The sequence below is a fragment of the Babylonia areolata genome, chromosome 2 (assembly GCF_041734735.1).
Source record: "Babylonia areolata isolate BAREFJ2019XMU chromosome 2, ASM4173473v1, whole genome shotgun sequence".
Taxonomy (NCBI): Eukaryota; Metazoa; Mollusca; class Gastropoda; order Neogastropoda; family Buccinidae; genus Babylonia; species Babylonia areolata.
In genome coordinates this window covers 18,966,844-18,989,270 of record NC_134877.1, presented here as the reverse complement: position 1 = coordinate 18,989,270, position 22,427 = coordinate 18,966,844, and the positions used below count along the sequence as shown (strand labels likewise).

At 42.7% G+C, this 22,427-nt stretch overlaps 1 protein-coding gene across 4 annotated transcripts in view; it reads left to right on the top strand.

The window, feature by feature from the left end:
• The window catches only part of LOC143298772 (histone deacetylase 5-like), a 152,076-nt gene that overhangs the window by 112,818 nt on the left and 16,831 nt on the right, over positions 1–22,427 (top strand). For 3 of the 4 annotated variants that reach the window (XM_076611731.1, XM_076611748.1, XM_076611723.1), the window contains 8 exons: positions 1,140–1,326; positions 1,910–1,996; positions 4,233–4,310; positions 15,207–15,444; positions 16,426–16,559; positions 19,095–19,200; positions 19,574–19,674; positions 21,895–21,948. In XM_076611731.1, coding sequence (XP_076467846.1) covers positions 1,140–1,326; positions 1,910–1,996; positions 4,233–4,310; positions 15,207–15,444; positions 16,426–16,559; positions 19,095–19,200; positions 19,574–19,674; positions 21,895–21,948 — 985 coding nt within the window. The remainder of the gene's footprint in view (positions 1–1,139; positions 1,327–1,909; positions 1,997–4,232; positions 4,311–15,206; positions 15,445–16,425; positions 16,560–19,094; positions 19,201–19,573; positions 19,675–21,894; positions 21,949–22,427) is intronic. The other variant, XM_076611740.1, reaches the window with a different exon arrangement.

The window sequence follows — 22,427 nt, the reverse complement described above, 5'->3', positions numbered from 1 at the left end:
CTCTCTTTCCCTTGAATACTCGAGCAGCTCAAACAGTGATGTAGATTGTACATAACTGGTTTGTATAACAGGATGAAAAGATTATGTTAGAAGAAATACGTGTTAAGCTGTCCAAACTGAGGAAGGGAAATTGGATCCACAACTTATGTTTGTCATGTTCCATTGCTGAATAGGGCTGAACAGCTTAATGGCAATACAATTTGTTTGTTCGTTCATTCGTTCGCTCATTCTCTTTCCATTTCCCTTCACCCCTCCCTCCTTTCCTCCCTCCCATCTCTCCCAAGACCCTCTGAGAAGGTTGAAGAGGAAACTGCAACAATGCAAAACATGCAGAGAGGAAGAGATGGAAAATGAGAAAGGTGTTATTAAAAAAAATAAAAAAAATAAAAAAATAAAATTAAAAAAAACTATTAAAAATCACACAAAATAAGTGCATTTGTTATTAATGGCATAGACTGAATTGTGGGAGTAAACACAGGTAAGCAGCAACACGCATGCATTGATATGTGCCAGTCATGATCTCTCATCAGAAAATGGCAGCCCTGACGATACAAGGGAAGTAACCGTACCAAAACTGAATCCATTGTTAGTCGGTGTGTGTAGTTTCCCAGTGTAGGGCATGACAGAGTGTCAGCAGCGTTCATACAGCACTGCCCGCAACAAGGTCTGCTAATTACAGTACACAAGGTGTTAGACCTCTTCTCTGTATTGCATTTGTGTTGTCTCTCTGTCTCTCTCTGTCTCTCTGTCTCTCTCTCTCTCATGTTATGCACAACCATGCTCATGTATGCATGCATGCATTTTTCAGCTGCTTTATACGGTCAGCAGACACCCATTTGCTTTCATATCATAGTGCTTGAGGTTCTTATTTTCAGCTTGCTTTTTTTTATTTCACTTTTTATTACTGTGTGATTTATTCCAACTAGTTGATTTCATCATGAATATATCTTGAAACTTATATGGCATTCTTCTGTCTAACTTCATAGTATCTTGTATTTTCTTTTGTTTTTGGTGGGGTGTTTTTTTTTTTTCACCTATACCTTGATATATTTTCTGTCATACACTCGGATATCTGAATAAATAATAATAAAGTTTTGTGGGTTTCTGAACTGTGTATATGTGTGTGTGTGTGTCTGCAGGCATCACAGGCCTTTAGGTCGTACCCACTCTGCCCCTTTACCGCTGGGTCACCCTGGGTTCCAGCAGACACCAGGGTCTGCTGGCAGCACGGCGCAGCAGCAGCAGCAGCAGCAACAGCAGTCTCTCCTGCTGCAGCAGCAGCATGATCAGTACCTGAAGGAAAACCAGAAGCTGTATCTCAAACAGGTAGAGCCTTGAAGGGGTTTACTGTCTTCTCTTCAGCTTGAAGGTGGTTGGGAGCTTTTTCTCTTCTGCGTTCACGGGGCTGCAGCTCCAGTGTTCGCTTGTATGTGCTAGTGCGCTTCAAGGTGCATGACCGTTTTTATCCGCCATGTAGGGGATGTGTGTTCTAGGTATGTTCTTGTTTCCATAACCCACCAAATGCTGACATGGACGACAGGATCTTGAATGTGCACGTTTTGATCTTCTGCATGCACACACAGGGGATTCAGGCTCTAGCAGGTCTGTTGACTCTGGAGATTTGTTGAATCTCCACTTTTAACCCACCAGAAGCCATGGTTGGGATTTGAACCCAGGACTCTCTGATTGAACATCCAGTGCTGTGACCACTCGGCTGTTGTGCCCACCAGTGTTAGGGTCTGACCTGCTGTGCAGGATTGTTCATGTAACAAGTTCCAGAACGATCCAAAGAGCTGTATTTGAGAGATAAAGCATTTTACATTTGTCACATTCGTGTGTGTTTTCAGTGAGTGAACCCAAAGAATGCTGTGCTGACAACATCATTCATGCGCTGTGTGTTATGTTGCAGCACATACGACAGACGGTTCTTCAGCGCGCTGGGAGCAAGACCCACATGGAGAATGTGGACGAGGAGACGGAAGTCAAGCTTGCCCAGGTTAGTACTGTTGACGCTTCCGATTCATATTTCAGTTATTGCATTGTGTCCTGCATTACTAACTCCTCCACACTCTGTGCCTTTATTGTGTGTGCAGAAAGGTTTGTTTGGGTTGGGTTTTTTTTTTTATGCTTTTTCTTCATTTGCTTAAAGACTGTAGCTTTTGGATGGGAATATTGTTTTTGATCAGAATGATTTGGGAGGATATGCAAGATGCCTTTTTATGATGTAATGACAAATGGCTATAAGTGATGCAACTGTCTGTGACTGCTAAGACAGTGTGTGTGTGTGTGAGAGAGAGAGAGGGAGAGAGAGAGAGAGCATATATTGCTTTTTGTGTTGTTGTTGATCTGAACATACACATAAAATTAATTCATAATGCATGAAACATCCAACTAGATATGGAAAAATGCAACGCCCACACACATCCTTCCACACACATGTGCGCTCTCTCTCTCTCTCTCTCTCTCTCTCTCTCTCTCTCTCTCTCTCTCTGTCTGTCTCTCTCTCTCTCTCTCTCTCTCTCTCTCTCTCTCTCTCACACACACACACACACACACACACACACAAGGCATACATATGCCAGTGCCTTGTATGTTTGCACTTGTGCATGCACACATTATCTGTGTGTTTGTGTGTGTGTGTGAAGGGGTGGTTAGTGTTTGTGTGTTTGTGAAGGGGTGGTTAGTGTGTGTGTGTGATGGGGTGGTTAGTTTGTGTGTGTGTGTGTGTGTGTGTGTGTGTGTGTGATGGGGTGGTTAGTTTGTGTTTGTGAAGGGGTGGTTAGTGTGTGTGTGTGTGTGTTTGTAAAGGGGTGGTTTGTGTGTGTGTGTTTGTGAAGGGGTGGTTAGTGTGTGTGTGTGTTTGTGAAGGGGTGGTTAGTGTGTGTGTGTGTGTGTGTGTGTGAAGGGGTGGTTTGTGTGTGCGTGAAGGGGTGGTTAGTGTGTGTGTGAGTGTGTGTGAAGGGGTGGTTAGTGTGTGTGTGTGTGTGTGAAGGGGTGGTTAGTGTGTGTGTGTGTGTGAAGGGGTGGTTTGTGTGTGTGAAGGGGTGGTTAGTGTGTGTGAAGGGGTGGTTAGTGTGTGTGTGTGTGTGAAGGGGTGGTTAGTGTGTGTGTGTGTTTGTGAAGGGGTGGTTAGTGTGTGTGTGTGTGTGTGTGAAGGGGTGGTTTGTGTGTGTGAAGGGGTGGTTAGTGTGTGTGAAGGGGTGGTTAGTGTGTGTGTGTGTGTGTGTGTGTGTGTGTGAAGGGGTGGTTAGTGTGTGTGTGTGTGAAGGGGTGGTTAGTGTGTGTGTGTGTGTGTGTGTGTGAAGGGGTGGTTAGTGTGTGTGTGTGTGTGTGAAGGGGTGGTTAGTGTGTGTGTGTGTGTGTGTGTGAAGGGGTGGTTTGTGTGTGTGTGTGTGTGAAGGGGTGGTTAGTGTGTGTGTGTGTGTGTGAAGGGGTGGTTAGTGTGTGTGTGTGTGTGTGTGTGAAGGGGTGGTTTGTGTGTCTTGATGCCATGGGATCAGTGCTTATTTTTTGTTCTGTTGATGAGGTATTCCGCTGTCTTGGGTTCAACCTGCCGCACTCTATTACTACTGCATATTCATAATTTGCTTTTACATGTATTTATGTACATATTCATGATTTGCTTTACTTAGTCTTTTGTGAAAGACTATGACTCAAACTAGGAGGCAAAATTGCACTGGCTCTTAGTGCTGCAGCCTTGTGGGCTAGTTGGCCTTTGGGAACCATCCCAATGCCGACTGTCCTAAAACCCTCTTGGCCGAGAGAGTGGTGATGTACTTGGGCAAGACACTGTCCACTATAATCAAATTCTAGCCCAAATAGTCGGAACAGCAGTTGCCTCCTCTGCTGTTCTGATGGTCATAGTCAGACACGACTGACTATCATGTTCATATCCATGATTTGCTTTTACATGTATGTATGTAACAAAGTATGCAGGTAATGTGCATCTTGTGCATTATGGTTGTACTCACTTTGCAAATTACCGAATTATTAAAGTTTGCAACCTAACAAGTAAATATGCATGTTATTTTGTAGGCATGCCAAACGATAAATGCAGATGTTAAGGCTGTAACATCACAGATGGTTTGGTCACAAGAATATCCACATCTGCAATCAAGTATGTGTCGCAGTTGTAGAAAATCAGTGTGTCAAACTATAAAAGGAAAAAAAAAACAAAAAATACACTGGTTTCATTTACTAACCATGTATAAAGAGTTCCTTTTGCATGACAGGAACTGAAAGAATCACAGGAACAGGAAAGAGATACTAAAGAGCCGTCAAAAAAGGAATCGCTGGATCCTGCTCCTGAGGTTACTGATCATCTTGTTCCTTCCTCTTGTGCACCTTTGCTCGTGGCTGTTGTTCGTCATGAGGACACTGTGTTTCTTCTTTCTTGCTTGCTTTCTCTCTTTTTTTTTTTTTTTTTTTTTGACTCACAAAGTGAGTGTATGTTTTAACCCGGTGTTCGGTTGTCTGTGTGTCCGTGGTAAACTTTAACATTGACATTTTCTCTGCGGCTACTTTGTCAGTTGACACCAAATTAGGCATAAAAATAGGAAAAATTCAGTTCTTTCCAGTCATCTTGTTTAAAACAATATTGCACCTCTGGGATGGGCACAAAAAAAATTTAAAAAGAAGCCTTATTGCAAACTGCATTTACTGTTATATTTATATTTTTTGTATTCTCTAAACTTTGCACTTTGATCTGATATTTTGACCCAACAACAAGAGCAGTCATTATTATCATTTTCTGTTCAAACAGGAACTTCTTTTGCTAAGCATGGAAGTTCTATTTATTTTGCAAACATTTTGGGGCAGATAGTAAAAAAGGGAAATTACTCTGTAATTAATGCTAGGGGACTTAATTTGCTTTAAACTGATCTTTCTCATCTTAAACATTACATTTTGAAATTATACTCAATACATAAAAAGCTTGGATTTTTTTTTTTTAAGTGCATCACAAGTGAGTCTTGAATGCCTTGCCTCTCTTGTTTTGTTTGTTGTTGTTTTTGGGGGCGTGGGGGGGTTCTTTCTTTCTTTTTTTTTTTGTTTTTTTTTGTTTTGTTTGTGTGTGTGTGTTTGCTGTAATTTTAACCCCTTGGCTACTGCTGACAGTGTGCTCGTGCCCGTAAGTGAAGTTCTGTCACATCTCTTTGAGATAACATTGAGCTCACAGGACAGGGTCACCATTCTTTATTATGACTTCTTCCTCTTGGAATCGAGCGTGTTACTGTTGTTCAGGAAAGGGGTTGTTTTGTACAGGGGAAAGGGGACAGAATGGTTAACTCACTCAGGATGACAAGTTTTCTCCCTTGCTTTTCCCCACAGACGGCCCATTTGTAAGGATTTGGAAAAAAAAATTACAAAAAATACAAAAATACTGTGTAAGAAAATGAAACTTTCAGAACTGGTTTATTACGTGTTGAGCGATCCTATAGAGGATGTAGTAAACATGTGGCACTCAACAAGGATGTGTTTAGTCTGAACTTGCTTTCTTTCTTAACACAGTTTGTTTTAGGTCTTTTTTTTTTTGTCTTTTTTTTTTCTTCTTTTTTTCTTTTTTATAATCTGCATGGGCTTCTTTCAGCTTCTGTGTTGTTGTTTTTTTTTGCTGCTTTACTTGTTCCTGCTCATCACTTTGTGTTCATTTTTCCTCATTCCGCTCGACTGTCCTGTATCTCTTCCTCTTCGTCCTTCACTCATTCCTTTCACCCTTCCACCCGCCTCCCCTCCCCGTCCCCTCATGCTCCAATGATCACTCTCATTTCTTCCATTGTCCTGCTGTTTTTTGCCTCATTTTTTTCTCCCCCCCCCCACCCCCCCCACAACCCCCCACCAACTCCCTTCTTATGTCACTTAACATACCAAAAAGCTTTTCCACAAGTATTTGTATTTGTATTTCTTTTTATCACAGCAGATTTCTCTGTGTGAAATTCAGGCTGCTCTCCCCAGGGAGAGCGCGTCGCTACACTACAGCGCCACCCATTTTTTGGTATTTTTTCCTGCGTGCAGTTTTATTTGTTTTTCCTGTCAAAGTGGATTTTTTTACAGAATTTTGCCAGGAACAACCCTTTTGTTGCCGTGGGTTCTTTTACGTGCACTAAGTGCATGCTGCACATGGGACCTCAGTTTATCGTCTCATCCGAATGACTAGCGTCCAGACCACCACTCAGGGTCTAGTGGAGGGGGAGAAAATATCGGCGGCCGAGCCGTGATTCGAACCAGCGCGCTCAGATTTTCTCGCTTCCTAGGCGGACGCGTTACCTCTAGACCATCACTCCACAAGTGACATGAACACCAAAAGGGTTTCACTTCTTTCAGGTGTGGATGTGGTGACGCCATTTCCTTCCTGTTGATTTGTTTATGGAATGGTTAACAGAAGAGAATGGTTTGCATAAAGGTCAGCACATCCAACGTGGAAACTGTGGGTTTAACTGATCAAGGACCAAAGATGTGTGGAAAGAAATAAGCACGTGCTAACACAAACACACATGAACATGTGTATGTGTATGGATGTTCACATGCACGTCCGCGCGTGCGCACACATACACACTCACACTCACTCACACACACACACACACACACACACACACACACACACATACACACAGTTTTGCACAAAAAGACACTGACTCTAATACAAAGAGGCACACTCAGTGTAATACACTCAATGTCTCTCTCTCTCTCTCTCTCTCTCTCTTTCTCTCTCACACACACACACTTGCACACAAACATACACACTCTCTCTCTCTCTCTCTCTCTCTCTCTCTCGGTTCACGATCAACCGCCGAGGAGAGCAGACGTACCTGAGCTGTGCTGTGTGTGAACTATGTGAATTAACTGTTCAGTGAAGTGTTAGGCTGCTGATCCTGTGTTAATGTTTCTTGATTTCTGTATAAGGTTTTTGTTTTCTCTTCCTCGACACTGCTGCCAGCAAGTAACAGGTTTATATCTTCAAGAGAAAAAAAGAAAAGAAAAGTTTTTCACTGTTATTCGCTGTTCGTGCTGACAACACGACATCGACTCGCATTGCAGCAAGGTATGCTCGTATAAACTGCCTGTTAGGAAAATTCCCTTCCACCCCTCCATCGTTTCAGAGATAGACTTGATATGTTGCGCTGATGCAAACTTTGACGTACCATTTTGATTCAGGCTGTGTTATTCACGTTCGTGTGTGAAGACTTCCTTATCCCCCCTCACCCTCCCACCGATTATGTTTTTTTAAAACGTGTAGTCCTACTGTATTCAGTTGCGCGACTCTGTACCTATTGGAGTACTGACACTAATTGTCGAATCATTGCTGTCGAGTGCCGTGTGAGATGGGAAAGAAGGATCGTCAGAAGAAAGGCTAGACCGAAAACTACAAAGAAGTCTTCTCCCACACTACCACCTGTCCTATTAGCTGTCCCGTTTACCCCCTCCCTATCAACCGCCACCACCACCTGTCCTATTAGCTGTCCCGTTTACCCCCTCCCTATCAACCGCCACCACCACCTGTCCTATTAGCTGTCCCGTTTACCCCCTCCCTATCAACCGCCACCACCACCTGTCCTATTAGCTGTCCCGTTTACCCCCTCCCTATCTACCGCCACCACCACCTGTCCTATTAGCTGTCCCGTTTACCCCCTCCCTATCAACCGCCACCACCACCTGTCCTATTAGCTGTCCCGTTTACCCCCTCCCTATCAACCGCCACCACCACCTGTCCTATTAGCTGTCCCGTTTACCCCCTCCCTATCTACCACCACCACCACATGTCCTATTAGCTGTCCCGTTTACCCCCTCCCTATCAACCGCCACCACCTCCCAGTCCCCACAACGAGATGCCCAACACGGCGCTGGACCACAGAACTGGAATTGGGAATTTCTATCCTGTGGTGATGGTAATCCTCAAGCGGAAGACAGACAAGAGACGAGACTGTCATGGGGGCAACAGGCGTTTGAAGCAACACATAAAAAGTGAACTTGATTCTTGGTTCACATGCATCAGTCTCTCTGTCATCTACTGTCTCTTCGTTGTTGTTCTGATGCAGTCAAACGATATTGAACGCAACCCTGGTCCTGCGGAAGATGGAAGCTTTGCCAGTGTAGTGACAGCAAATCTTGAACTGCGCTTCTCCCAGATCATGCATAGTCTGCACGCACAAGGGACCAGTTTGAGCAGACAAATGCATGATCACTTCCATAGTCTTGGACATTCACTGAGAAGAATGGAAGAACAGCTGCGACAAATGAAAAGAGATATACGTGACAACAGATCTGACATCAGTGAACTCCAAAAGGACAGCGTCACCGTGCATCAACGCATTGACAAACTGGAACAGAAGCTGGACCGTCTGGAACTCAATTCAAGAGAGAAAAATCTGAAATTCTTCGGTATTTACGAGGCAGATCCCCGGGAAAGGTTAACGGATGTTGATGAAATTGTCGCAACTTTGAATTTTCATTCCTCGAGCCAGAACTGGAAAAACAGCGACATCGAGCACACGCACAGAATCGGACAAAGAGCAAGAAACAATCCGTCACCAAGGCCTCTCATTGTAACCTTCCGCAACGTGGATGATAAAGTAGGAATCCTCAAAGACCAAGAGCTTAGAGGCAACCTCCGACAGTCTGACATCAGAGTCTCCACTGACCTGACACCGCTCCAGCGGGAACGGCTGCAGCAGCTGCGTGACGAAGGAAAGATAGCGTATTACGTGAATGGAAAACTCCATGTTGAAGACAGCCGGTTTGGAGAGAACAACACAAGGTTTGGTTATCACCGCAACTCAACAGAGAACCACAATAACGGCACCCCAGCCAGCCGTCAGGAGAATGCTGACTTCCACAACTCTGTAGGCGACACATACAGAGACCGACTTCTACAGGGACTGGACATGGCAGAGTCGGGACTGAACCCACAGATACAGATTTCCAAATCAAACATTGGAAGATCATCGCAATGTGACGTAGGACCCCAGACAGATGCACCAAGCTCAGAGCAAACGAGGACAGACCGCAGAAGTGGTGCGGGACAATATAACTGTGAACAGAGCTTGGGAGTTCCATGCCAGCCAGATGATCGTTTCCTCTGGCATCAAGGTTGGCAGCCCAGTCCACTGCATCACTCTGTACCAGCCATAAGTGACTGCAGCCAGTGGCCACCCTTGTTAAATGCAGTGCACACAGTCACTGGGTCACTACCGTTCACTTCACCTCTACACTACACGTCACACAATGAAACGATCCCATCATCACACTGCCGCAGCATGGAGGACGTCAACTACTGGAGTCCGGTGCACTACATGTCATCGGATGGCAACCCAGAGAGTGAACCACAACCAGCACAGTCACAACAACATGCACAGACAGCTGATACGCAGAGGGTCTCTACACAGACATCTTCTGCAGATGCTCAACTGATAAACCCCACGCTTGCGGACTTTACGGACGTGTCTGGTATGCAGACGTCTTCCAAGCAGATGGCAACAGAGCAGACAACCTCCTCTTTCTCAGCCTCCATGGAGGCAGCCTCCGCCAAGGCAGTCAAAATGACTACAGCTTCCACTGTGCCTGTGACTTTTACACAGTCCCCGATGGTACAAGAGACGACCTTAGAGGCAGCCAGTATGCAGACGGGCCTCAACCAAACAGACATTACGCAGACGGGCCTGCACCAGGCGGCCACTATGGAGACGGACCTCGACCAGACAACATCCACGCAGACGGGCCTCCACCAGGCGGCCACTATGGAGACGGACCTCAACCAGACAGTCGTTACACAAGTGGGCATCAATCAGACAGATGCAAGTCAGGAAACCACTACACAAACTACAACCATGCCTGCAACTTCCACACGGGCATTCTCCAGACAAGCAGTCACCACACCTGCAGACACCATGGAAGCAGCCCCTGTGCAGACATCCACCGTGCCTGCAGACTCTTTCAAAACGGTCACCACACAGGAAAGCACAACACAGGGAACCCCCTTGGCAGAGGAAGCGTTCCCTGACCCGCCCACCGACACCACAGCAGACATGGATGACCACAAAAGACCCAGGACACGTAGTAGGTCACGCCAAACTAGTCTTCTTGACCAGTTTCAACACGTACCTCGTGACAGCACTAAAGACAAAGGATAGGACACTGGCCAACGCCCATACACAAACTTATCTATTTCTGGAAGTAAAATTACGTTCGCTTCCTTCAATGTTGAAAATTTAGTTGCCAGACTTAGTGAATCTGACTTTATAAAGTATGTGAAGTCGTTTGATGTTTTCTGTGCGGTGGAGACATTTACGTCACATTTTGATTCTACCATCCATTTCGATGATTATTGCTGTTTCCATGCACCTGCCGTCAAAATTTCCAGGCGAGGCAGACCTTCAGGAGGCGTGGTTGTACTAGTTAGAAAATCGTTAACGCCTTTCATGTCTCAAATAACCTGCAAAAATGACAATATGATTTGTTTAAAGTTTTCGAAATCTTTATTTGGATGTGACAAAGACATTTTATGTACTTTTGTATATGTGCCTCCTTACAAAAGTCCCTATTACGACACGAAACCGGACTTAAACTGTTCTTTAAATAAGCTTGAGGAATTCCTCATTGATATTCTTCAGAGGGGAGAAGACATGCATTTGTTGGTCATGGGCGATCTAAATGCTCGAATCGGTAATTGGAACCTTGATGGGGATGGTGACGATGAACCTATAGATTTCGCAATTCAGAACACCAGACAGTCTCAAGACAAAGTTACAAACCAGTTTGGCAAGATTCTAATTGATTTTTGTACAGTTTTAAACTGCATCCCTCTAAACGGGTATGCAGTAGGTGATGCATTTGGAAAGTTCACCTTTGTTGCAGACCAAGGGAACAGTGTTATTGATTATGCTCTTATGTCATCTGATTTTTTCTATTCATGCAATCCCCTCTTTAAAGTTGACAGCCGAGTTGAATCCAGTCACATGCCTATCTGTCTCACACTGCCTTGCAAACCACTTACTACATTAGGGAACCAGAAGGACAATTCAAGACCAAACACAAAAATAACTAGTTTAAAATGGACTAACGAAAAGAAGGGAGAATATATCGAAAACATAAACAGTGATCAATCACAAAACATGTTCCAAACTGCTTATGACCAAATAGAAATGTCTATGGAGACAGCCCTTGATACATTTACAAAGGCTGTTCTGCAGGCAGGGGAGTGCATGAGAAAAAGTGTTCGATTCGGTACGCCAGCTCATGTCGGAAATGTGTGGTTTGACAAAGAGTGCCGTCAGAAGAAACGCGAAGCACGGAGAGCCCTACAAATGTACAATAAGTCTGGTCACAATCTGGACAAACGTACATATAAAAATCTTAGGTCACATTACAAGACGTTGACAAAGGAAAAACGTCAAATTCATAAAAAGTCAATCCAGGACAGTCTCCTAAATAATAAGAAAAACAGCAGTAAGTTTTGGGATACGATTCGAAAAGCGCGAAGCACGAAAAAGGCCCAACCCGACATAGAACTAGATGCATGGAAAAAGCATTTTGGAAAAGTTTTCGGAGCAAAGGAAGCAGACGCTCTTCCTCATGACGTAACTGAACAGAACAGGACAGAAGAAAGGGTTGTCCCAGAACTCGATAGTGACATCACAGAAAAAGAAGTACGAGATGCAATTAAAAACATTAAGCTGGGCAAAGCAGCTGGGTTAGATGAAATCTGTGGAGAATTTTTGAAATATGCTGAAGACTCTGTTTCCCCTTTTCTGACAAAATTATTTAACAAACTGTACGATACCGGTTATTTCCCTTTGGGCTGGTGCAAATCAATTATAATTCCACTTTTCAAAAAAGGAGACGAAACCAATCCAGATAACTACAGAGGCATAGCTTTACTTAGTGTTGTAGGGAAGGTATTTACGGCCATTTTGAACAAAAGATTGTGCCACTGGGCTGAAAATGAAAGCAAAATCAGTAAAGAACAGGCAGGTTTCCGTAAAAACTATTCGACAATTGACCATATTTTTACCTTGACCACAATAATAAAAAACAAATTAAACAGTAAAAGAGGAGGAAAGGTATATGCTGCCTTCGTAGACTACCGCAAAGCTTTTGACACTGTTGACCGAAATAAATTGTGGATGACACTAGAAAATGCAAGAGCATCCTCTAAGCTAATTAACATGTTAAAGGCCATGTACAGTTCTGTTAGAGCCTGTGTGAGGTGGGGTGGAAATATGACCGATTTTTTCAATTGTCCCCAAGGGGTTAAACAAGGTTGTCTCCTCAGCCCAATAATCTTTTCACTTCTGATATCTGAAGTTGCAGATTTTGTGAGACAGTGGGGAAGACATGGTATCCAGTTAATACCCGGTTCTGATGAAATTTATTCGTTGTTATTTGCAGATGATATCGTTCTGTTCTCGTCAACTCCGGGTGGGCTGCAAAACCAAATTAATAATTTAGAAAAGTCTTCAAGGGAACTGGGACTTACGGTGAATTTGGATAAAACCAAAATAATGATTTTTAGGAAAGGGGGGTATGCTTCTAACATAGAAAAATGGACATATGGAGGAAACACAATTGAAATAGTAAACAAGTACAAATACTTAGGGTTCACACTCACTACTAAGCTGTCAGAAACTTGTGCTTGTGAGGAATTTGCAAGTAAGGCAAAAAATAAAATACTTGACATTCTAAAAACAATGTGGGCACTTGGCAATCTAAATACAAAGGTATTCTTTCAGCTTTTCGATGCACAAGTAAAACCAATGTTACTGTACGCAGCGGAGATATGGGGTTTAGTTAAAGTAGACGTCATTGAATCGGCGCATTTATTTGCATGCAAAAGATTACTCAGTGTATCAAACAAGACACCAAATTATATGGTATACGGAGAGACCGGTCGATATCCTCTCTTTATTGACTCGACTGTATCATGTGTTCGCTACTCGTTGAAACTGACCAGGATGCCACTTTCACGATTTCCGAAACAGGCCGAATCGATGCTGAAGAATTCTCTAGACAGAAATAACAAGACGTCAGAAAATTGGCTTGGTAAAATTAAAGCATGCTTAGAGATGTGTGGTTTCCCTGATGTATGGATGAACCAGGGTACTGAAAATGAATTCGCCTTCTTAAATTCTCTTAAACAAAAACTGATAGACAAATTTAAAATGGACTGGTTTTCTAAACTTTGTAGTAGTGACAGATTTTCTATTTATCGATCATTTAAAACAGATTTTCATTCAGAACTTTACTTGGACAATATCACTATCAAACGTTTCAGAGATACCTTGATAAGATTGCGACTTGGTCTAAACGAGCTTGGTATAAATAGAAGATTCCAGAACGCGGATGTAAACCGTTTCTGCCCGTTTTGTCCTGGCACCCTGGAAGATGAATACCATTTCATTTTTGTGTGTCCTAAATACGGTCATATCCGTCAGAAATATATTCTAGAGTTTATAAATATCAACGACAATACATTGTTTCCTATTCTACAAACCCCATGTGTTACCTCCCAGAGAAATCTTGCTATGTACACCTATTACGCCTTAAAATTTAGAGACGAATTTACACAATGAATGAATTAGTATAACTATAAACATGATGAGGACGAACATGCTATGTATTTTTCATCCAGTTATCGGCTACTCACGTACAGTACACCTTTTTTTCTTTTTTTTCTTTTTTTTTTTTGTGTGTGTGTGTGTGTGTGTGTGTGTGTGTGTGTGTGTGTGTGTGTGTGTGTGTTTGTGTGTGAAGAGCGATCGAATTGCCCCATTGTATCCCCCACCCCTTTGTGTATGGGCCGGTGGCCTTCACAATTAAACCTGTGTCAGTGTCAGTGTCTCTCTCTCTCTCTCACTTCCACACAAACATACACATACACACACACTCTCTCTCTCTCTCTCTCTCTCTCTCACACACACACACACACACACACACACACACTTGCACACAAACATACACACACTCTCTCTCTCTCTCTCACACACACACACACACACACACACACACACACACACACACTTGCACACAAACATACACAATCTCTCTGTCTCTGTCTCTCTCTCTCTCTCTCTCTCTCTCTCTCTCTCTCTCTCTCTCACACACACACACACACACACACACACACACACACACACACACACACACACACACACACACACTTGCACACAAACATACACACACACACTCTCTCTCTCGTTCTCTCTCCCTCCCTCTCCTCTCTCACTCACTCACTCACCCACCCACCCACCAATACACTCTCAAAATATGCATGACGGTCACACAAATGCACATGTGTGAATAGCGCCTTTCCCCAAACTTGCCTCTTATCACACATATACCCCTCTTTCTTTGTCTGCTATCACTTCAACTGAAAATGCAGCAAAGCAGCTTCCTTGACTTCAGTGTCTTTTTACTTTGAGTGATACTAAACATATGATTTTAACATGTGCAGGTATAAATGCATGCCTGCATGCATGCTGTTATATCTCAGACTATTATCAAATTCATTACGGACCAAGTATTGTTCTACTGTCAAGTGCATATGCTTTAGTAACCTGACAATTGAACATATAATTTTTCACTGTAGTTTGATGAAGCCTTTTGTACACGAAAGTGTGTCTTCACAAGTGACTGAGAACGTTGATGTTTTTGACTTTTTGCATTCATTATCAGTTGTTTCGCTTGTCAGTTTAACAACTTCTCTTTTATGAAGTCCTTTAAGTAATTTCCTGTAACTGTATTTAGAGTTGTTTTGTTGTTGTTGTTGTTTTTCTTCCAAATTTCACCCACATTTTTACCCTCATTTGCCCAGTTTCTTCCAACCCTCCATTCATCCACATTTCCCACCCCTTCTAACCGATAATACTCAGATGTATTCATAAATACTTTAACAAAATGTCTTCAATCACCGATATGTGTGACGGGACATTAAACAAAATTCCTCCTCGCTGTTATATCTTCAATCGTACTGATGCCTACCACAGTAAAGAAACTCACTGAACACAGCTGGTGTGTTTAACTATATAATAACACAAAGCAACATGACAGTCTGACAGCCTTACTGATCGACTCAAGGCGATCTCTGCTCTAGGAATTCTGGAATACCTACTTACAATGAATGATATCTTGTTGTATGGAAAGGTCAGTTACTATGGACACAGCGCATGCATGCTTGCGCATTCTGTACTTCAATAGCTGGACATGTTCTTCTGCAGGAGATGAAGGAGGCAGAAATCAAAATGGACGAGGGAGCGCTGGCACCGAGTGAGCTGGAGAAACAGCAGCGTGACCGTGAGACCTTTCTCTCCCAGCAGCGGGAGATCATCAAGGGCCGTCACCGCTCCTCCCACCACCGCCCCCTCGCCCGCACACAGTCGTCTCCCTTAGTCACTTTCTCCGTGCCACCTCAGCAGCCGACGGAGACGGGTCCTGTCTCATATAATTTTACCACAGGTATGTGTGTGCACTTCACACACACACACACACACACACACACCCTTTTTTTTTTTTTTTTTTTTTTTTTTCCAAAATATCTGTTGTTTACACTATCACTGACAGAGAGAGTCCTGTGAAGGATATGTTCCAATCTACCTTTTTATTTACCTGTGTGCAATCTGAATCAGTTGCATAAGCAGCATTGACTTGAAGCTGTGTACCTTGTGAATGCAAAGAGTTACCACTCTTTGCTGTTTGTTGACGATGTAGGATAGTTAGGCCCTGACTTGATATTGTGAAAGACAGTGCTTGGCCCTGTCATAATAAAGATAATTGGCTAGTGTGATATCATACAATATGGATACTTATATAGCACCTATCCTCAGTCAGAGACCAGGCTCTGACGCTTTACAAACAGTGCCATTTGCACAACAGGCTGCCCACCTGGGTAGAGCCAGCTGAGACCTGCCTTTGGGCGCTTATCATTCATTTCCTGTGTTATTCAGGTTTCAGTCATGCACACACACACTCACACAGACATGTAACTTTTTATATGGATAACTGTTTGGTTGTTACCGTGCCATGTAGACGGCCATTTCCTGTTCGGGGGGGGGGGGGGTGCATGGTGGGTATGTTCATGTTTCCATTACCCACCAAACCATGAAGTGGATTACAGGATTTTTAATGTGCGTATTTAATCTTCTGTGTGTGTATGCACATGCAAGGGGTTCAGGCACGAGCAGGTTTGCACATCTGTTGAGTTGGGAGATAGGAAAATATCCACCCTTAACCCATCAGGTGCGCCAGGGATCATATACGGGGAAACTCAGGTGAGCACCCAATGCTCAGACTATTCAGCAGAATGATGAGGGGGTTAATCCTGATTTTGCATCAGACAATATCAAGATTTTTTTTTTTCCTGACAGCAGTTGTGGTGTAGCATATATGGATCTGTCTTCACCCACGTTGAAACTGAAAGTGTCACACCTGTATGTGCAGGTCTTGCTTACGACACAAGCATGTTGAAGCACCAGTGCAGCTGTCCCAACAACGACAGCCATTTAGAACACGCTGGGCGGATCCAGAGCATCTGGGGCCGACTGACTGATGTGGGCCTTGTTTCTCGCTGCGAGGTCAGTTCATCTGTTTTTTGTTTGTTTAGCTCACTCGGGACGACAAGTTTTCTCCCTTGCTTTTCCCCACAGACGGCCCATTTGTAAGGGTTTGGAAAAAAATTACAAAAAATACAAAATACTGTGTAACAAAATGAAACTTTCAGAACTGGTTTATTACATGTTGAGCTATTACATATAAAAAAACCAAATTTCTCATCTTATTTTTACAGTTTTTCCATATGTAGAAAATACTGCCAATTTTTCACCCCAAATCACCATACTCATGCTCGCTTTCTGCATTAAATTCGCTTTCTTCTTCATCATCATCCACCTCTTCAATGTCCGACCCTTCAGTTTGTAGCATTTCAAGTACTTCGGCAACCCTAAAACATTGCCGTCACTGCCTTGTTCTCTTCACAACATTCTGAGAAGAGCCCGCTTTGCTAACAGGCTGGCATGCGAGCAGACGACCAGTCAGTGACTTTGTCAGCGTGTGTGCAAGAGGGGCCACACATCCCAGGCTGACCAGTCATACTGTAAGATTGTGGAGTGACCCAGAATAGCGCACTCTGCTTGGCTAATCGCAAAATCACGTGTACAGCGCTTGATGGAATTTTACTTTCGGAGAATGCTATTCCATTCCTTCGTCCAAATCCGAATACGCTTTGTGTAGGAATGCTTGAGCATTCCTTCGTCTGGAGAGAGTTAAATGTCAAAAAATAATGTGTCCATTAAGCACTGTGGCAGAATCGGTTAGGTGTTGGATTTCTGATCCAGTGTTCACCAGTGGTCAGTGTTCAGAGCCCTGTTTCAGCCTGGCATTGTGTCCTCGGCAAAGGCACTTTACTCTGATTTTTTTTTCACTCCTCCCAGTTGTGTTTGGGTACCTGACTTCAGTTGGGAAACAGTGAAAGGAAAGGATTGGACTCTACCTCATGCCGAGCCCTAGACACAGTGGACATGAATTCACTGCTCTAATGGACTTTGGAAGCTTTAAATCTTTCTGTACTAAGATACGCTGTACCGTACCTCTTGCGCACAACGCTTCGTTACTGTGGTGAGATATAGCATAGCGCGAGTTCAAAAATTCGTAGTTCATTGGTTAACAGTTTTGTGTGAAACCAAATGGCACAGCTCTGTTCTACGGTCACCCAAAAGTGCACCTGTACTTTTGTTGTGGCTGAAATGCCTTTGAGTACAATACATGCGAGCATACAGTCACCCTTCTTGCTCGCTCGTTTGACAAGATGGCGTCTTCGTCAACTTCGGCAAGTACTATGGCTCAAAGTCGAATGCTAACTGATTCTATAGTGGATATCCACTGTGTATACACAGTTGCCCATTCAGTTGCTACAATTAGGAAGTGTCTATGGTTACAAAAGACCACACTTGTAAAATTTCTGTTATATGAGAAAAATTCACCCCATAATGTCAGTTGTGAAAAACAGATTTTTTTCAAAATACATTAAATCAGTCAGTAATTAAGTGAGTGCTTTGAAGCTTTGCAAAATGTTAGTCCATTCTGTTCTTTATTGTGTCTCAAAATTTCACAGCTGTATGTAATCTCATTCTTTTTTAGATATTTTTCTTGTAACTTAAACAAACAGCCAGTACAGAGAGTATTATGAAGGAAGTCATCGAGCAGTATAGAATGAGTTAACCTTAACCTGATTAATCAGATCAGTGCTATAAACAGTCATCCATCTAATTCAGAAAACAACAATCAAAAACTGCAAGGAAACAACGTAAGATCAAATATCTGTCGAAGGAGAGCAGTTCATTGTGTACCAGTACCCCTGAAAATGGAGTATGGCTGCCTACATGGCGGGGTAAAAACGGTCATACACGTAAAAGCCCACTCGTATGCATATGAGTTGCAGCCCATGGACGAAGAAGAAGAAGAAGAAGAATTGTGTACCAGTTTGATAGACTACAATTGTGATTACTGTGATGGATGTAAGTCTACATTTCAATTAGTTTGTTGCAAGGGAACCATTTTTTCTGAATCTCTGCATATTCCATCTTTCAAAATCTGTACACTTTTCACAGTCTCTCGATTTTTGTAATTATAGTTCAGGTCCTTCAGTAGCACATTTACATTAGGTTTAATTTTAATTCAGCATTTGTGAACAAGAAAAAATTATCCAAGAAGAGAACCAGGTCTGGTATTTTGTCTATTTGTGTGTGTGGTTTGGGTTTGTTTGGTTTTTTTTTATTTTTTTTTTTATCTGTGTCAGACAATATGAATTCAATATTTTAATGAGTCTCACACTTGGCACATAATGTTTTCAAAATATCTTCTGATTCCCACAAGGAGTGTGTGTTAGGTTGTATGTGTTGTGTGAAAGCACATTTAATAATTATGCAGCTAGTAATGTTTTTTTTTGCATTTATGTATGTCTTTGTGTGTATGTGAATTTGTGCAAAATGTTGTACTCTTGTGTGTGTGTGTGTGTGTGTGTGTGTGTGAACCAAATGGTCTTTATGATAAAGGTTGGGTCTGTTCTCATGAAGTTAACCATTGACATGTTGATGTTCTGATGTTCACTGCAGAGAGTGCGAAGCCGGAAAGCAACCCTGGAAGAACTCCAGAGCTGCCACACAGAACTGTATTCAGAGATCTTTGGTGGCAACCCCTACAACAGACAGCGCTTAATAGGTATTTTCGCTTTTTTTTTCTGTTGTTGTTTTACCACAACACCCAAATGATGTTGCAGAGATTTGTTTCAGTCTGAGACTTGGATCTGTTTTAGTTGAGCTTGTTATTAAAGATTGTTTTATGAAGTGTTTTTTTTTTGTTGTTGTTTTTTAAACCTGTATCAGAAGTTAGTTATCTGTTATTGATAGACTTACAGACTTGCATGTACAAGATGTTGGTGTGATATACAGATCTATATAATTAATCGGTGTTTACATTATTTGTAGATTTTTTAGAATCTGTATTTCATTGATAGTTATTCACTGCTGACGATAATTTTGGAAAAGTGATCTGTGCTTCACTGGTTGGTTATGTGCTCTTCTCATCGTTGCAGAGAACTCGCCCATGCGCTTTTGCATCTTGCTGTGCGGAGGGATCGGTGTTGATTCGGACACTGTGTGGAACGACAACTACACCTCCACTGCAGCTCGGATGGTATATTCTTTGTTCAGCCAACCCTGCCTTTGTTTATTTGTCCACCTTGTGAAACTGGTAACCATTTATGTTGTTTTGAAAGGAAAGATGGAAATCCTAGCTATACTTAACTCACTCAGTACGGCCAGTCCTCTCTTCTCCTCTACACAGACCCCTCGGATGTCCAGTGGGTGTCTGAATGACTCAACCTTTAGCTTCCGTCGTCAGAATTGTGGTATTCTTTGTCAACAAACACCTCTTCAGTATAAGAGCCTTCCACTTGCAATATTTTGATGGTGGTAATTGGGGTGAAACGCTGTTAACGTCATCTCTTTTGCCATTCGTATGGAGTGAGTTAATTCAAGACTAACTAGGTTTTGTAAGGGTTGGGGGGTGGGGGCGGGGGGGTTGGTGGTAGTGGCGTTTTGGCTTCATTTTGTTTGTTTTTGTTTTTGTTTTTTTAAGAAGTGATGACAACTCCACTTACTCACTGAAGGTTGCTGTCATCATTTAATGGGGGGAAAAAAAGACAGAAAAAGAAAGCAACTATCGGAAAGCATTCAGTTGATATAGAAACCAGGCAGAACAAATCAGGAAAGAAATTTGACAACAACAAAAATTATAACATGGAACTTGATAAATGGCCCTAAGAGTTTGTGGACAGAGATGTAGGTAGTGTGAACAAGTTGTCAGGATGTATTATGTAAGTTGCCGTGTACAGCGTTTTTTGGAGAAAAATCAAGGTGTAAGTTTTATTGTGAATGTTGGTGCCATCACTGTTGGTTTGGGATGGTCTAGTGGTTTCTCTCAGTCAATGGGAAACCATTTACAGCTTAGTCTTTTGTGAAGGACTATGACTCTCAAACTAGGAGGTGAAATTGCACTGGCTCTTAGTGTTGCAGCCTTGTGGGCTAGTTGGCCTTTGGGAACCATCCCATCACCGACTGTCCTAAAACCCTCTTGGCCGAGAGAGTGGGGATGTACTTGGGCAAGACACTCTCCACTGTAATCAAATTCTAGCCTAAATAGTCAGAACAGCAGTTGCCTCCTCTGCTGTTCTGATGGTCATAGTCGGACATGACTGACTATCACATATATATATATATAGAGAGAGAGAGGTTTTTTTTGTTTCTTTGTTTTTTCCTACATTTCTGGGAGATGCTGGGGAATTTTTTTTTTTTTTTTTTTTAGCCAGACATATACACAATACAATACACAATACACAAACTTTATTGTCTATACTTTGGTACAGAGATTTTCTTTTTGGCAGCAGCACATATCCAACATAAGAAGAAAACAACAAACAAATAAAATGAATAAAATGAATAGAAAATAAAAAGATAAATGGCACCAAATGGAAATAGCTATATACAAATATACAGATTACTGACATTTACGTGCCTCTCCATTTCAGTCAGCCAAGCCGCATTGCACATCTACCCACACACACACACACACACACACACACACACACACACACACACACACACACACACACACACACACACACACACACACACACACCACGCACACACATATAGTGTAGTAATATTGATTATCATCATTATTAGTCAGGTTAGTGTCAGCAGCCTGGCATAGTGATCTGTCATTATGTATGACCATCGTGTCTGACTATGACCACCATTCTGGAGGCAGCTGCTTTCCTGACTTTCAGGGCTACAAACTGATTAGAGTAGAGAGTGTCTTGCCCAAGTTACAACCTCACTCTCTTGGCCCAGAGGGGTTTAGGACAGTCAGCGATGGGAAGATCCCCACAGTCCAAGTGGCCCCAAAGGCTGCTGCACAAAGATCCAGTGCTGTATTGCAATGTAGATTGAGAGTCATGGTCCTTCACAAAAGACCAAGCTGTAAATGAATTTGCATTTCAGTGGAGAAACCATTGATCATACAATTCACACTTTGCTGTTGGCCCAACTGTAAGCTTATGTCAATATGTGATATAAGCTGAGCAATTATATTCATCACACTTGTATATACTCAGGAAATATTGCAGTTTGTAACATAGATAATTGATATATGTGTAATTATGCTCTGGAAATACTGCTGTTTCCTGTATGTAATTAGTATTACATGCTTACTCATACATTCAGTTACTAAACAACAGAAATGGTAAAGAATGCATATATTACCAGCAATGCAATGAAATCCATGCAGATAATATCATCATGACAGCCACACTCTCGCTCACTCACTGGCTGACTTGGTCATTGACTGTTTCAGGCAGCAGGCTGTGTGACGGAACTGGCAAGTCGTGTGGTTGCCGGAGATCTGAAGGTGAGTGTAGCAGGGAACTTGTGGGCACTGTTTGTTAATGTAAACTGGAGGGCATTGGGTTTTCCCAATGTTAAAAAAAAAACATGCTGAGCCCAAGATACAGTGGATATGAATTCACTGCCCCTAAGATTATTAAAGGCTGGAGGAAGTGGAGGAGGCGGCGGGTTGGCGTTGTTGAGAGGGCCAGGAGTAGAGGGCCCAGAGTGTCAGCGAATCGATTGCGATCGCGCCTTAATTTTAGCACTATTCCCCAATCGAGCGACATAATTATGTGACTTGGTTGGAGACATAATTTGACAACAAACAAGAACGCCAGAGAATCGACAGACAGGCAGAAAATACAAAAAAAAACTTAGCCGTATGAAGAGCACAGGAACAGGAGTCATGATGGCTGCCGTCAAAAGAGGGCGCTAGCCAGCGGGACAAAGGGGAGGTTACCTACTTCCGGGAGGTTATCGGCCGTAGTTTCGTTTTCTCCA